Source organism: Taudactylus pleione, unplaced genomic scaffold (genome assembly GCF_031769625.1).
Source record: "Taudactylus pleione unplaced genomic scaffold, aTauple2 ptg000154l, whole genome shotgun sequence".
NCBI classification, from domain to species: domain Eukaryota; kingdom Metazoa; phylum Chordata; class Amphibia; order Anura; family Myobatrachidae; genus Taudactylus; species Taudactylus pleione.
In genome coordinates, this window is record NW_028284556.1 from 1,201,109 (window position 1) to 1,217,857 (window position 16,749).

General features: G+C 40.2%; 1 protein-coding gene across 1 annotated transcript in view; it reads left to right on the forward strand.

Annotated features, from left to right (window-relative positions):
• The window catches only part of THBS2 (thrombospondin 2), a 105,598-nt gene that overhangs the window by 57,207 nt on the left and 31,642 nt on the right, over positions 1-16,749 (forward strand). Inside the window, exons 6-14 of the mRNA XM_088474333.1 lie at positions 1,845-1,985; positions 2,416-2,509; positions 3,075-3,245; positions 3,367-3,543; positions 4,062-4,235; positions 7,275-7,402; positions 7,485-7,637; positions 8,900-9,118; positions 10,612-10,719. Of these exons, the coding sequence (XP_088330459.1) occupies positions 1,845-1,985; positions 2,416-2,509; positions 3,075-3,245; positions 3,367-3,543; positions 4,062-4,235; positions 7,275-7,402; positions 7,485-7,637; positions 8,900-9,118; positions 10,612-10,719 (1,365 nt within the window). The remainder of the gene's footprint in view (positions 1-1,844; positions 1,986-2,415; positions 2,510-3,074; positions 3,246-3,366; positions 3,544-4,061; positions 4,236-7,274; positions 7,403-7,484; positions 7,638-8,899; positions 9,119-10,611; positions 10,720-16,749) is intronic.

Here is a 16,749-nt window from a genome sequence, read left to right on the forward strand (position 1 = left end):
TGACATGTCTACTGTCACTGCATATGATACTGTCACCATTGACAGAATGGTGGAGGATTACATCGGTGACAGCATCCAAGTAGGCATGTCAGACAGTCCATACCTGTACTGGCAGGAAAAAGAGGCAATTTGGAGGCCCCTGTACAAACTGGCTCTATTTTATCTGAGTTGCCCCCCCTCCAGTGTGTACTCCGAAAGAGTGTTTAGTGCAGCCGGGAACCTTGTCAGCGAAAGGCGTAGGAGGTTGCTTCCACAGAATGTGGAGAAGATGATGTTCATCAAAATGAATTATCAGCTCTTCCAGGGAGACCAGCCTCCAGAACATACAGAGGGACCTGTGGTGGTGGATTCAAGTGGGGACGAGTTAATACTTTGTGAGGATGAGGATGTACACACTGAAGAGGGTGAGGAATCGGTGGATGAGGAGGATGAGGATGACATCTTGCCTCCGTAGAGCCAGTTTGTGCAGGGACACATTAATTGCCAGCTTGTTTTGTGGGGGCCCAAACGAACCAATCATTTCAGCCACAGTTGTGTGGCAGACCCTGGCGCTGAAATGATTGATTTGTTAAAGTGTGCATGTCCTGTTTATACAACATAAGGGTGGGTGGGAGGGCCCAAGGACAATTCCATCTTGCACCTCTTTTTTTCTTTGCATTATGTACAGTTTGGGGCCTAGTTTTTCTAACTGCCATCCTGTCTGCCACTGCAGTGTCACTCCTAGATGGGTCACGTGTTTGTGCCGCCCACTCGTGTCGCTTAGCATAGTCATCCAGCTACCTCGGTGCAACCTTTTGGACATAAAAACACTATTGTGAGGTGTGAGGTGTTCAGAATAGACTGGAAATGAGTGGAAATTAAGGTTATTGAGGTTAATAATAGCATAGGAGCAGAAAAACCTACAAATTCTGTGATTTTAGCTGTTTTTATGCTTTTTTTCAAAAAAATACAGATCCAAAACACAAAACCCAGAACCCAAAACACGGAAGGGTGGTTTTGGCAAAACCAATCCAGATCCAAAACACGAAGAAAGATCCAGATCCAAAACCAAAACACAAAACACGAAAAGTGGCCGGTGCACACCCCTAATATAGTGACTTACAAAATAGTGATAAGTTTATTGAATTCTGACAAAATTTACACGTGTGTGTGTGATTGTATGTTAGAGACTTTACACTTAGCTTTTCTAAAGTAGTGGCACTATATAAATAAACGATCATGAAATGTTGGTATGTATTGCTAACTATTCTTGTCAACTATCCCAAAGTTAGGTGGTTAGATATATGGTTTCTGGTTATCAAATATGGTTCATACTTCTGATATAATTATGTTGTTCTTAGATGATACCCTACCCTCTAACATGACTCGTTCCACCCGGTACAAATTGTTCTGCTCCTGGACTTCCCACCTAATTTATGATTGCAGACACCTGTGTTGACCTAGGTAATTCATGAGAAGGGTGTTTCACCACAGGTGGCTGCAATCATATGTTAGGTGGGAGGTCCAAGAGCAGAGCAATTTGCACTGGGTGGAACGGGTCATGTTGGAGGGTCTTTGATACCTCCAGGCCACTGCCTTTTCCTTTATCGTGTGTTTATCTGGACTTTGGTTACATAACATATTATTGGCATGGTAAATTTAATCATGGTAATGGGAACAACATTTTTATTCTATTTGTGTGGTATTTTTTTCTTCATTGTTGTCAAATAATATATATATTACAATTGCTTATTTCATTGTTGCAGTTGAATGATATCACATAGTACACAATTGTAGTCATATTACTGTATTTAGGGCATGTTTACAGTAATAACATTTATTTAATAAAATAATAATAATTTCAGTCTGAAGAAAACCAGGAGTTGTGGGAACTGATTGGTACAAACAGAACCATAAGAAACCAGTCAATGTGCTGGCAGGATGGCCGTGTTTTTGCTGATAATGAGAACTGGATCGTAGACAGTTGTACAAAATGCTCATGTCAGGTAACAATACTACACAATAAGATTATTAGCTCTTATATAAGATATTTAAAGGAAAGTGGTCCTAAAAATATAATTAAATTGGATATTCCGTGTACATGAACAGAGTACAAAGCATTTTTCATACTGTATGTCATGCATGTCATTCACTGTATAATCATACTTCATACTTACACGTCAATCACTACATAATTATAAGTCAGACACAATTATAATGCATCAATCACTGCAAACACAAATGTCATGTATAAGTTGCTGCATAGTAATATGGCATACACTGTAATCTCCTGTTACATCTGTGACAGTGATCCAAAGTCACTGGGCCATTATAAAACCTAATTTCTTTATACTATTAGCTGGTTTTTTTTTGTGTCTTCTGTATCAGTGGAAACTCTGAGACCTGTTTCAACCAGTATCTTTTTTTTTTTCACAGAATTACAAAACCGTTTGCCAACAGATCACATGCCCGACTGTGAACTGTGACAGCCCAACATTCATTGACGGAGAGTGTTGCCCTGTCTGTTTCTGTAAGCATCCTGTTTGTCCTCTTATATTATTTAGGGATTCTTTCCTTATTAGTCTGTTTTATGTTTGGCATAACGATGCAGTTTCGAACAGAAAAATCTCTGACAACACAATAGGTGTTTCAAATTATACGAAACAAAAACATTTTACAAACAATATTTACATCATGCGTTTAACTGTTGTTGGGTGTTTTTTTTTTTTTTTACTAATATATCTTCCTTTACTTTACATTTGATCATTAACTGATATTTTTATGATGGAAATAGTATTTTCCTCACTGTAAGATTCCCTCTGGCTGTTACGCCATATTTAGCTGTAATATGATTAACTTTTTTACTCTTGATTTAGGGGTCTAGTTATCAAGCAGTGAAAAGAGTAGAGAAGTGAACCAATGGAAAAGTTGCCCATAGCAACCAATCAGCTTTCAAGTAGCATTTATCAAGTACAGTCTATAAAATAATAGGTGAGAGCTTCACTGGTTCACTTCTCCACACTTTTCACTGCTTGGTAAATAGACCCCCTAGTTTGCAATAAATTGTGTGATTTATGAGTTGTTGATTTTACTAGCAAAAGATAGTGAGGCTGGCTGGTCTCCGTGGTCTGAGTGGACTCAATGCTCTGTAACCTGTGGCTCTGGAACTCAACAACGTGGAAGATCATGTGATGCTACCAGTAGCACGTGTGCTGGCTCATCAATCCAAACTAGAGCGTGCAATATTGGGAAATGTGACAACCGCAGTAAGTGTTTAAAGAGTCTCTCCAAAAGGTGGAGCTTGAGTATCACATAACAATATATATATAAAATTACCTTTTTCCCTTGAATGTTGATCTTCGAATTTTGTATTTTTGTGTATGTAAGTACTTCAGGATGGTGGTTGGAGTCATTGGTCCCCATGGTCGGCATGTTCTGTGACGTGTGGAACTGGCAACATCACCCGTATTCGTCTGTGCAACTCTCCCAAGCCACAGCTAGGAGGGAAAAACTGCACGGGAAGTGGACGTGAAACAAAACAGTGTGAAGGAGTGCCATGCCCAAGTATGTGTATCTGACCAATATTTCTAATGATATATTTATGATGAGAGACTGACATACAGCTACACAGTGCTGCCCTTAAATAATGATAAACTTAATTATTAATGCCTGTTTAAAATGACACTTAGGCCCTACTTAAAATAACTAATTGATTATTATTATTTGCAAACACTTTTACTGTATTTACTTTTACTAAAAGGAATGTAAACATATTGGTTTACCTGCAGCATAATGAATCTGAAATGAACATTGTATCAACAAAGAACAAAATTCAACAGTTGTCCTATTGTGTTGAATAGAGACAGACAAATAGACACATATTTTTAATTCCAGTTGATACAGCTGAAATCTCCCACTCACAAGTATATATGCTAGAATCAACTTGAATATGTGCCAGTAGAGTTCATAAAAAAAAAACACATTTGCAATTGAGGGATAAAATTTGAAATTTGTATTAATGTACATTGTAAGGGAATTTATAGTAAATACAAATTTCAGAACTGTTATTTCTTAAATTTCAGTTAATGGTAAATGGGGTCCTTGGTCACCATGGTCTAGTTGCAGTGTCACCTGTGCTGGAGGTCTACGAGATAGGTCCCGTCTTTGTAATAACCCCAAGCCTCAATATGGAGGGAAGAAATGTGCTGGAGATACCAAAGAACAAGAGATGTGTAATAAGCAAGATTGTCCTATCGGTAAGTTACTTAAACTTACAAATGTGTGCCATTGTTTTAATATTATATAAGCTTCAGCACTGAGCTATAAAATTAACTAGACAGTAAAAAAAATCCTGTCTCACCTCTGCTCGCCTGGTAGAGAGCCAGAGCGGTTGGTATACAAGTCGCATGGCAGTTCTCTACTAATTAGCAGCTTCAGTCTGCTGGGCAGAATTCTGGCTGTCTACCACTGCCTCCCCGATGTATTCCAGAGTATGAAACCAGTGAGAACTCTTGTATAAAGAATGGGGCCAGATATGGAATGACAGACCTCCTCCCAGTGAGTAATTAGCATATCGGGTGCACATTTTAATCTATCCCAGGTGAGGTTAGAGGGAAAATGTATTTTGTTTCATTAGATTTCCTTTACTATAAACAGTTGCTCTTAAATGCCAGGTTATTACTTATTAGTGGTTTCTTTCTCGTGTGCATGTGTTTTGTTTTAAGCATGGAAGTGATTGCCATAAACAAAATTAGTTTTCTTAAGTACAAATTTGTCTATTTTGTGAGCAGAGCTGTAATGTCCTGTATGTAATATGTAATACTACACACTGTGCTGTTCTACTTCTAAAAACAAAAGAACTATATGGAGCCCATAGTGTTTATATATTAGGTACATTTTGAGGAAGATTGAAACTTGCCTGCTGGGTAAAAGGCTATTGGCCTGATTCAGAGATGGTTGCTAATGAAGCCGTGGTCGCAGCCACTCTCGCAATAGCGGTTGCAGGAATATGCAAATGCTAACCCCAACTTCACTGATATGCTCCACGGTGCGTTGGAGTGTACGAGGGTGAGACGCCCACTTTCAGACTCCGTGGTCTGTGCATTTGCGATGGAGATTGAAAACACAGCGATGTCAATGTCACCATCGATATTTGCGGTAGCCTAGTTTATACTCTAGCTACTCTTCTCAAATCCATCTAAATTTGGCATCTGAAGCATTGTATTCCCAGATATGCCTGTGACACTCCCCTAACACGCCCATGAAGCGGCCCCTTTTTGCGCTCACTTTAGGTTACCTACCAGTCTCCATCCTGAAACGCCCAGGAACCGCAAACCCCTTCTTAGGTGATAGTGACTCCCTATTCGATTGCGAACAGCATAGGACACTTGTGTGTGTGCAGTAAGGGATTACTGAACTTTTTGCGCGCGTGCAGCAGCAAAACATCGTTCAACTGCGGGAACATCGGAATAGTGTTCATCTCTGAATCAGGCCCTATATCAGGATTACCCTTGCTTACCGTAATGGTTCCTTTCTGCAAGACTATAACAGGCATCTTATTTCCTGCTCAAGACAAAACTTGCTTTTCAGTAATTTCTTCCACAGGAATTAAAGCAGCGATTTTATTGAAGTAAAAACCCAGAGTCTTTTAATTTAAAAACGCTGCTGTAAATTTTGCAGCAAAGATCGCAGAAAAACAGAGATTATGACAAAGTACAGTTCATTACAATTCCCCATGTGTTTTACCAACAGCAGGCTCCATTTGCAAACCAGCTATGGTAATATGAATAACAGACCAGAGCCAAGTTTGGGACATACCTTTTAACGTCATTCAAATTTTGTAATTAATTTTTTGAAACCTCTGTATGTTTGTGAAAGCCAGGATCTGGAACAGCTGCTTTTATAAATTCCAATCCCAGACACAACATGCTTGTACAGAAGATGTGCAGTGCTTCTCAAAGAATGTGCAGCTTGGTGCATACCAGATATTAACGTTTTAGGCTTCAATGAAATTTCCTGAATATTCTCTGATTTGATTTTCAGAGTCTGAGGGTGAAGGCTAAACATTTGGATTACTGGGAATGTCATATGTAGTAACAGTAAAACTAATTCTCTGAAAGCTGATAAGGAAGTGAGGATAAAATACAGCTCAAGGGCACAAACTTTATATTTCCTAACTCAATGTAATGTAATATAACGCTTACATACATCATAGTCACTGAAGTACTGTAAGACATACTGACTGCATTTGCTATAATGCACGAGACTACATTTATAATGACGGCACAATGGTTGTAACTAAGGATTTTGAAATGTAGATAAATCACAAAATGTCTGGGAAAACCAAGTTACTTAGCTTTATAGGGCGTCAGTGTGAGAGAATGTTATTTTATAGCCTACAGCAGGGCTAAGCGACTTTTTATGCTTCTGATGTTATTACTACTTCACTGGTTTTGTGAAGCTATGTTTTTTTAAGGGGATGTAGTTATGATCCTGGTGGTCGGAATGCCGGCGCTTAGAATGCTGGTGCCAGAATCCCAACACCAGTCAGGATCCCGGCACCAGCAACCTAACCACTGACATCCCGACGGTATGTATTGGGGTTAGGGAGAGAGTTAGGGTTAGGCAGGGAAGGCTCCAGGACCGTGTGCAGGACCAGGATTCCCATAGGCCACGCCCCCTAAATTACGTTATTTGGGAGCGTGTCCCCTTATGGTACACCTCCAGTTAACATCAGGCTGAGGGAAGCTCAGCACTACGTCAGTGAATGGCATGCGCAGGGTGACCATTCCTCTTCCCCGAGGCCGGCACCGTCGCCCGGCTGCGGCGGTGGAAGTGCCCACCAGCGGGAAACTTTGCCTTGCAGGTGGGACAGCAGGGCAGTGCCTGAAAAACAAGACTGTCCCGCTGAAAAATGGGAATGGTCGGGAGGGGTGCGCCCTCTATGGGGTGGAGCCCCTATTCGACCGCACTCTTCGAACATGTCTCGAGCCGGCCCTGGGGTTAGGGTTAGGCACATGGGGGAGGGTTAGAGTTAGGCTGTGGGAGGGGGAGAGTTAGGTCTAGTCTGCAGGGAGGGAGGGTTAGGTTTAGGGATAGGAGAATTTCTTTCCTGTCACTATCAATGAAAACTTTGTGGATAGACAGTATTATAACAGAGAAGTGTGAAAATATGATATAGTCAAAAACTTTTTACTAAGAATTAAATACAATCGTAATGAAAAGATTTATTCATCGGATGTTATGTGTTTCTTACTTTTACTGAATTTTTCTTTTATAAACATTCATTGTTACAGACGGTTGTTTATCTAATCCTTGCTTTCCTGGAGCGGAATGCAACAGCTACCCTGATGGATCCTGGTCATGTGGAGCTTGCCCTGTTGGCTATTTTGGCAATGGAACATTTTGTGAGGATCTTGACGAGGTACAATGTAATGAGAATATGAAATGAAGGTAGTGTCACTTTATTGAATACTTTATTAAAATTATTCTTTCTTTACTGATAGTGTGCGCTGGTTCCTGATGCTTGCTTCACATTGGGTGGCATCCACCGATGTGTGAATTCAGATCCAGGCTTCCATTGTCTGCCATGCCCACCTCGCTACAAGGGCAGTCAACCATTTGGTGTTGGGTTAGAAGTTGCAAAGAAAGACAAGCAGGTAAGTGATGCCAAAATGTAATACATATTAGGGACAGGGGTCATAAGTTAGTCTGTCTACAGGGGACTTAGGGGCTGATTCAGAGATGGACACTATTCACACAGCCGCAGGGTCTTTGTACGCAGCAGATATGCAAAATTATGCAGAAGCCTCAGGAGTCTTCTTATGTAAAAAGACGCCCACTGCCGGCTTCTCTGATTTGATGTTACGTCCTAAGATGCAGCCACCAGAGCAACTGAGTAACCATCGGACATCTGAGTAACCCTCAGGTCACTTAGGATGTCTGGTGAGATCACGCTGCCGGAGACAGTGAAGCTGCATCCTGAGATACAGCCACTGGCTTTGACAGTACCAGATAACAGGGCAGACTAGCCCCCGTTTTTTGTAATGCACCCTGTTGCCACAACAAATGCAAGCATCATGTCAGTCATGCTTCAGCTATTGGGGCACTGCAAGCGACATTACAGACCCAGATCTGCACAAGCACAGTGCGGCTCCTGCACATATGCAGATCTTCAATCATCGGAGAAGTGCGTTAACACCAAATTAATGTACATCTCTGAATAAGCCTCTTAGGGGTCTATATATCAAGCAGTAAAAAGCGTGGAGAAGTAAACCAGTGGAGAAGTTGCCCATAGCAAACAATCAGCTACCAACCTATTATTTTATAGACTGTACTTGATAAATGCTACTTCAAAGCTGATTGATTGCTATGGGCAACTTCTCCACTGGTTCACTTCTCCACACTTTTCACTGCTTGATAAATAGACCCCTAAGTCGTTAATGTAAAATGTGTGATCTGTCTTCTAGTTTCCCATGAGGGATAGTAGTATGGGCAGACAGTAGCAAGACTGTCATTACTAGGTCAAATTGCTTTGTTTGGGGTAGCTGACACACAGTCATTAATCTCCACACCATGTTCTGAAACTCCTTCGAGGAATCCTAATCTATAGCATCTGTCAAAACAATATCACATTGTACATATTTACTGTGAAGAGTGACAGGTCTATAGTGGAATGCAGAAGGCAGAGAGACCTTTCTACCAGAGAGGACTGGAATGTGAACAATTTAGGCAATTATGTTTAGAAAGTGTTTTTAACATAGAAGGTACATTTGTGAAGCCCAAGGTAGAAATAATATTCTGTATTGGATAGAAACATTGCTAATATAATTGTAATCTTCACTTGATTGTTGACACTTGTTGATAATAATAATAATAATAATAATAATAATAATAATAATAATAATAACTCTATTTACAGGAATGTGAACCAGTAAATCCCTGCAAAGACAAAACTCACAACTGCCACAAGTACGCAGAATGCATTTACATTGGCCACTTCAGCGAGCCCTCCTTCAAGTGTGAATGTCGAACAGGTTATGCAGGTGATGGCATTATTTGCGGGGAAGACTCTGACTTGGATGGATGGCCCAATAATAACCTGGTGTGTGCCGCTAATGCTACTTATCACTGCAGCAAGGTAAGAACAGTGTATAATTATTAAAGTATCTACAGATGTGACATCACGAAGTTGACTCCTAATGCCCATTGTCTTCATTTATTTTGTGTGTTACAGTATATTGAAATTCCCTACAGTACTTTTTCTGCTACCAGAGAATTGTAATATACATGTCAGCTGAATGAAAGTATGCAGCACATGCTTTGTTTAATGAATCAGCAGCTTCTGTGGTTGGAAGTAACTGTCTATCACAGGCAGAAACAACACTTGTGGATGAAGAGCAGAGAACTGCAAGGGATTGATAGTCACCTCTGCTCAAGCAACAGAAGCTGCTGATAATAAATAGTTACAAAATGGTCTGTGCCCTTCCAACCTCAATCAGGTACCAGTGCTAGACAGTCTGGGTTGGTTTCCACTATAACAGGGAGACCATGAGAATTTTGTCATTTTAGGCTGGTCAGGGCAACACTATCAGTCTTGTTTTTAAAAGAAGCACAGGCCTTCTGACCCCCTGGTCTATGGAAGCCATGGTAGAGGCAACTTTGCAACCTTAGTGGTCCCAGTATAATGAGCAGGGGCCTGAAATGTTTGTAATTTTAACAGAGTGTAATTGTAGACACTTAAGCAGTCAAGTATGTTTTAATATTACAATAAATTCATGTAACTGGAACCCTAGTGATCCCAGTTTGATGAACAGGGGCGGGAAATATTAGTAACTTTAACGGAGTGTAATTCCTTTTAAGGTGCATTTTACTAGATTTTAAGCACTTTTTGTTATCATTTGTTATCTCCTACAAACATATGTGTAGAGTGTAGTGGCAAAGTACAGATTTTTTGCAGGAGATGAGTGTGCTAATCTTATGGGAGTCAGTGACAGAGCAAGCTACTCGCCTAGCATACTACCCAACTGTCCCTCCCAATTTGTCCCGGTTCTAGAACAGTAGGGAGGTGTGCCCTACTGATGAGTGCTGCTTTCATGTTACAGGTACTAATGGTAGGTGCACTGATGCATGGTTTATGGGAGGGAAAAGAGTTGGGGGAGGTTCAACACTTCATAAGTGCTTGTCAAGCCTCCCAGAGAGACAAGAAGGTGCCCTGTAGCATGCTCACGATCACTTCACATGCACATTGTACGAAATGTTGGAAGATATGCAATAACATAGTATTCATAGTATGTGAGACTCCTGTCAAACTGATGCAGGGACATTGTAGAGTCAAAAACATACATACTGTCAATATGACGGTCATACATACAACCTGTTTCTTTTACATATTAATGAATAAAAAGTACAAAATGAGAAGAATACATTATTGGTAATTTACCTGGGTGTTTGTCATAATTCCAGACAGGTTGACAGAATTAGCAAAACATGTACAAATTAATATTCTTTACTACATTACATACTGTAACTAGATCAGCTTTTCCATCAGAAAAATAAATTCAAATACAGTATACAGTATATGTTATAATGTTGTTTCCCCATATCTTATCAGAGTTGCTCCTTTCTTTGCAGGATAACTGCCCACTCCTGCCTAACTCTGGACAAGAGGACTTTGACAAGGATGGCATGGGTGATGCTTGTGACAAAGACGATGATAATGATGGAGTAGATGATGAAAAGGTAAGGGCAAAGCTAAACACATAAATCCATCGTTCTTGCATCTGAATGTTATAAAATATAGACATGCATATAAATTACATCTATTTTTATCTAGGTGGCAAATTAGTTGAGTAGTGGGATGCTTCAATGTAATACAAAAGGACAAATGTCTGTTTATGCAAAAGGTTCACAAACATTTACATTGTATACAGTATATACTTGGGGGAAAATCTATTTTGGTTTTGGTTTTGGCATAACCACTCTCAAATGTTTTGGTTTTTATTTTCTTTAAAAATTGATAAAAACAGGTAAAATCATGTAATTAGGACCTGTTGTTTTTGCTCCTACAGTATTATGAACATCAATATCAGTCATTTCATTTCATTTCCAGTCATTTCCAGTTAATTTGACCACCTCACAGCTCACAATATTGTTTTGACAGTTTAAAAGAATGCAGCACATCTATGAAACATAGTGGTACAGCAATGGCAGAAAGTATGGCAGTTAAATAAACTATATAATGCTACATAATATTTTCATTAATCAAGAACTAAAAGCCTATAAGTAAAAGCCTATTAAAAAATATATAATATATTGCTAACACACTTCTCCAACCAGCAAATCATAAATCACAGGCATAACATCAATACAGACAATTCAAGCCAGAGTAACATCAGAGTAACATCAGAGTAACAGGCTAGTACAATAAACTGATAAGTAATAATTATTAATTAAAGCAACAGAGCTATGCAACAAGCACATGGCAGTTTAAAACAGTATAGCACATCTACGAAACATAGTGGCACAGCAGTGGCAGACAGGATGGCAGTTTAATCAACTATATTACCCTATAGAATGTTTTCATTAATCTAACTAATAACCTAATTAAAAGTCTAATAGAAAAAATAATATATTACCAACACACTTCTCCAAAACCATTGATTTAGATGCTGCACGCAGAGGCCAAATAGTAAAAAAATAAATAAAAGTGTGAGGTCCCCACAAATCAGTAACCATTCCTGGACCAAATCAGAGCCTGATATTGGGAAATATCAGCACTTTTAATCAAGACCTCTCTGATTTCCACTTATTATTGCAGATAAACCTTACGGAGAAAATTCTATTTTTTGCTTAAAAAAAAGTTATAATGTGATTTGACAAGTACATCTTAGAAAGATATCTGTTAAAGGCATAAGACTATTCTTTTCTTTTCCTGGAAATTCAGACAGATCCAGTTGCCTTCCGTCTGCTGAGACTTGGGTTTACACCAGACACTTTTGGCCCACGGCACATGTCTATTTATTATAAGTAGTAAATCTTCTGTCATGTGCATTGCTCTTGTTTTTCTTCATTTTGTTCTGTGTATTTCACAATCAGTTTGCCAAAAATGTAATCAGTTCACACTGCGTACCATGGTGCCGGAGATGCAGTGATAAATATTTTAGTTGGAGCAAACAGAATAAGAGTGAGCAAACAATGAGGCATGATGAGGCAGCTGGGAAGCTAAATTTAGCTAAGGATGCTCATTTTATTTCTGAGTTACTAACTTTTCCATGGTTCTTTTTGTGTTTAATAGAATACACTACACTTGTGTAAGGGAGGAGGGGTGCAATTTTAATGTCACCTCAGGAAGCACTACAACTATGCACAACCCGGTGAATAACACATTTACTACGAATGTATTGCTTCTATGTATAATGCTACTTTTTTATTATAGTTATACATTTATTCTAATTTTATATACTATAGCACACAGTTGTACACAGTACAGTCCACTTAACAGTTTTTGGGATTTATTTACTAAGCTGTGTTAGGAGATAAAGTGAAAAGTGATAAGGTACCAGCCAATCAACTCCCAACTGCCATTTTTCAAACACCACCTTTGACATGGCAGTTAGGAGCTGATTGGCTGGTACCTTATCACCGTTCACTTTATCTCCTAACACAGCTTAGTAAATAGACCCCTTAGTACAGTTCATGTACAGTTTTCTTGCACTTTCATGCTCAGTCATTGTTTTGAAATTTGGGACAGGGGGATAAAAGTGTATACACTAGTGACTGACACTGGGATGCAAACAGAGGTCTCCAGCAAGATATATTGTCTTCACTGTAACAAAGCATTTTCTTTTTTTCTGCTAATTATATTCTGACATATGCAGGATAAGCATTAGTGGATGAAACAAACACAGTAAAAGAATGTCATGGCACTCAATTAAAGCATTACGGTGGAGGTAATGGTGGAGGATACAACTTAAAGTAGCAGCTCCTTCCTGCTGCAGTACACAATGGGTTTTTGTGACACCTGGGGTCACGGACCATGTGCTGAACCCGGATTGGTAGAGCCCAGCACATGCTCTGCTGACCCGACCAAGGGGGCAGGGCTACACCAGATTGTCTTGTGGCTAGGGATGGACATCAGAATACCAGCATAGAATGGTTGCCGGGTTTCCAACACCAAATCCTGCGATGCGATTGCAACAATTGAATAGTATAACCGTTCACATCACTGTGCGCATGGCAACTATTCTCCTGCTGCACTTGTACAGCTCATGTGTACTTCCCCTTCCACAGCCAACCATCGGATGGGCAATCGATGCTAACCATTGGCTTCAGATGTCCATCCCTAGTTGTGGCTGCAGCAGTCAGGGTGAGCAAGGAGCTGCTGCCATCCTAGGGGTGATTATTAGAAGCCCACCATCAAACGATGGCAATGGTAACTAATGATTGCATCGATAACTAATGATCGCATCAAAATAATTTGATAGAAAAAAAACATTCATACGATTAGCACTTGAACAAAGAACCCCTGTTTGAGCATACGCAATATCACCCCTCGATCATTCCCGATGTTAAACAGCTGAATTCAGCTGTATTTTAACATCGCATGGCAATCCCTTCCACACCATTCGATAGCGACTACCCCCTGAAAAGCCGCAATTGAATGGTGAAAACACTACCATCGAAAAGGAAAACATTGATGGTAGTTAAACATTGGAAGCCGATATCCATCCCCATGCCATCCCCAGAGAAGGGTAGGAGGGATTGGGAAACACATTGCTGTGTGTCCCAGTCTGTCTGGCTGTGTGACCCCCCCCCCCCCTCCTTACCACCATGTAGTGTATATGTGACCCTTCCTGTACAGTATGTGTAACCCCTCCAGGGTATGTCTCAATATGTACAGTATATGTGTATATCTATATGTGACCCTCCATGTATATGTGTACAGTATGTCTATATGTGACCCTCCATGTACAGTATATGTGTATATCTATATGTGACCCTCCATGTATATGTGTACAGTATGTCTATATGTGACCCTCCATGTACAGTATATGTGTATATCTATATGTGACCCTCCATGTATATGTGCACAGTATGTCTATATGTGACCTTCCATTTACAGTATATGTGTATATCTATATGTAGCCCTTCATGTATATGTGTACAGTATGTCTATATGTGACCTTCCATGTATATGTCTATATGTGACCTTGCAGTTATGTCTCTATCTCTATGTGACCCTCCATATATATGTGTGTCTCTATATGAGACACATCCTGTGTATGTCTCTCTATGTGATCCCCCTGTATATGCATGTGTATCTCTGTATGTAACCTCCCTCCTTATATATGTGTCTCTATATGCCCAGGCAAATACATGGCTCCGATCCCAGTTTTTCAACATGAGTGTCACCAAGGTCCCAGCTTGGAGAACCCCTTTCACACTACACCACAGACCCTTGTTTTTCCCTGTTTGACCCTTTCTATCCACAAACCGTGTCTGCCCTGGCATGAAGTCATTTAAAGGGGATGCTTTTTTGGCTCACTAAAAAGAGGTCATGCAAACTGGGTGGTGACTTGTGTGCCGACGTGTTACACATGTTTAGCCCAGAGTTCATTGCTTTCAGCGTTTGTTTGCTCTTTTCCATAGCAAGTGAGAGTTTAATGCAGCTGCTCACATTATGCTACATTACACAGGGGACCTCATTCAGAGTGGGTCATAAGCGGCCGCTCGGTCGTACCCAGCGATGTTCGCAAAATAGCGCATGCGTACATTTCGCAATGCGTGTGCGCAAACTAGCTGTTGCGATCGGAAATTTTTATGTCCTACAACTTGGCCAGGTCGTTAGTTTGAGTGACAGGATGAGGCATTTGTGGGTGGTAACAGGGGAAGGTGCTTGTGAACGGGGGAGTGGAGATCCGAACGCAGGCGTGCCTGACTATGCAAATGGCGTTTTATGGGAGTGCATAATTAACTAAGTAGTGTCATGGCACATGTGACATGGGAGGTTTTGACGCTGACTTGATCGTAGTGCTTAAGAGAGGGTATGGTCAACCTTAAGCTCTACGACCAGCTCCTATGATTCCCGATGGTCTCAATTAATCCTTATATGCCCGGAGATGACGTGTATTGCGAATGAGAAGGGGGCGTGTTTTAGTCTTACGGCCGCATCCTCCCCTCGCTCGTCCAGCTAACGATCCCATCTTAACGACGCAACGTACGAGCTCTTCATTTGCATATCCGGCCCCTTTTCCCTTACGACCGAGCAGCCACAACGACCGACTCTGAATGAGGTCCAGTGTCACTTCAGGAGGGGAATGGAACAATTTATGGTAGAGAGGGATACTAAGCACCAACCTTTGACATCTGCTGCTGATGAGGTTTTCTGTAACAGCCCAAAGCAACCCCAAGCAGCCAATCAGCTCCTTCTCTGCACGACCCGGGTCTAAAAACCCAGGTCTCGCCATTCAGACAAAAGCCGGGCCGTTGACCCAGGTTGCAAGTCCCGGGAATAACCCTGGTCGATTGCAGGGTCGCTGTCCCGGGTCTATTCGTTTCAGACATAAGCAGGACCTGTGTCAATTGGGCGTGCCCCAGCAAATTCCCTGGTTTTTGGCTGTGTCTGAAAGGGCTATTACAAAATGCATCTTATATGTTAAAACAACAATAAATGGTGCGGTTAAGGAAATGCCTACTAACTTTGATTCTTACTTATAGCTCCGCAATTTAATTTTATCATATGAATTTCATACCTTAGTCTGAGCTTTTTATTATAATAAACTGAATATATTTTTATACCCACAATGGTTTCTGTATTAGATTTACTTTTATTACACAAGGGCATGGGGCCACCAACACTAGGAAGTAGAGCATTGCACAGAGCGTCCTTAGGACACAGGGTGCGTGCCCCGAGCTTTGCAGCAACGCCACTGGCTGCAGAGTGCCACTCCAGGCACTGCTCACTCGCCCCTAGTTACGGCTCTGGTTATACTTCAATACTAGTCTATAAAATTTTAAGTTGCTACAACATTATTGAGTTAAAATTCAGTACAAAAACGTTTTCTAGTTTTGAAGTTATTTTATTCTAGCTTCTTTTTCTATGTCAGCATTCTGTCATGATAGAGCCTCATAGACATTATAATTGAGGATCTGAAATCGCAAGCTGAGCCTTATTGAATCAAGATATTCAAATACATTTGTTGAAACACCCTTTCAAAAGGCAGTTTTGGAAAAACAAAATAAAACTGCCCAAAATATATTTCATAGACATGTATACTAATTTTAAATGTCAAAAATATCAACAAGAATTGCTCACGCAACTAGAAATTGATCTGCTGCATTCAACATTTTTGGGATATTTACGTTAAACATACACTTTGCCTACAGGCTCCAACATATACCTCCTCCTTTCCTGTTCTCCTGTAAAATCATAAGAGTGTCCACTATCGTTTTATTACTATGCCTGAGGTGCTGTACAGTACAGAGATGTAAGCACATCCATACTCTGTTATGCAAAGATCCTTTAACTCAAGATTCCACATAAAAAGCAGAATAGTATTTTAGAAAGCAAATACTATATGAAAAATATCAGACACTAAAATGATGTCCATAAAAGTTTATAACAAGTATTTTACCTGTTTACATCACACTGTAAAATAAAGAATTTTTTTTTTCATAAAATTGCCTTTAGGCTTAATACATACTGCAGTCATGTAGTTGTATCACTTTGTATGTTTTTATACATGGTTCTCATACAGTGTTACAATATCT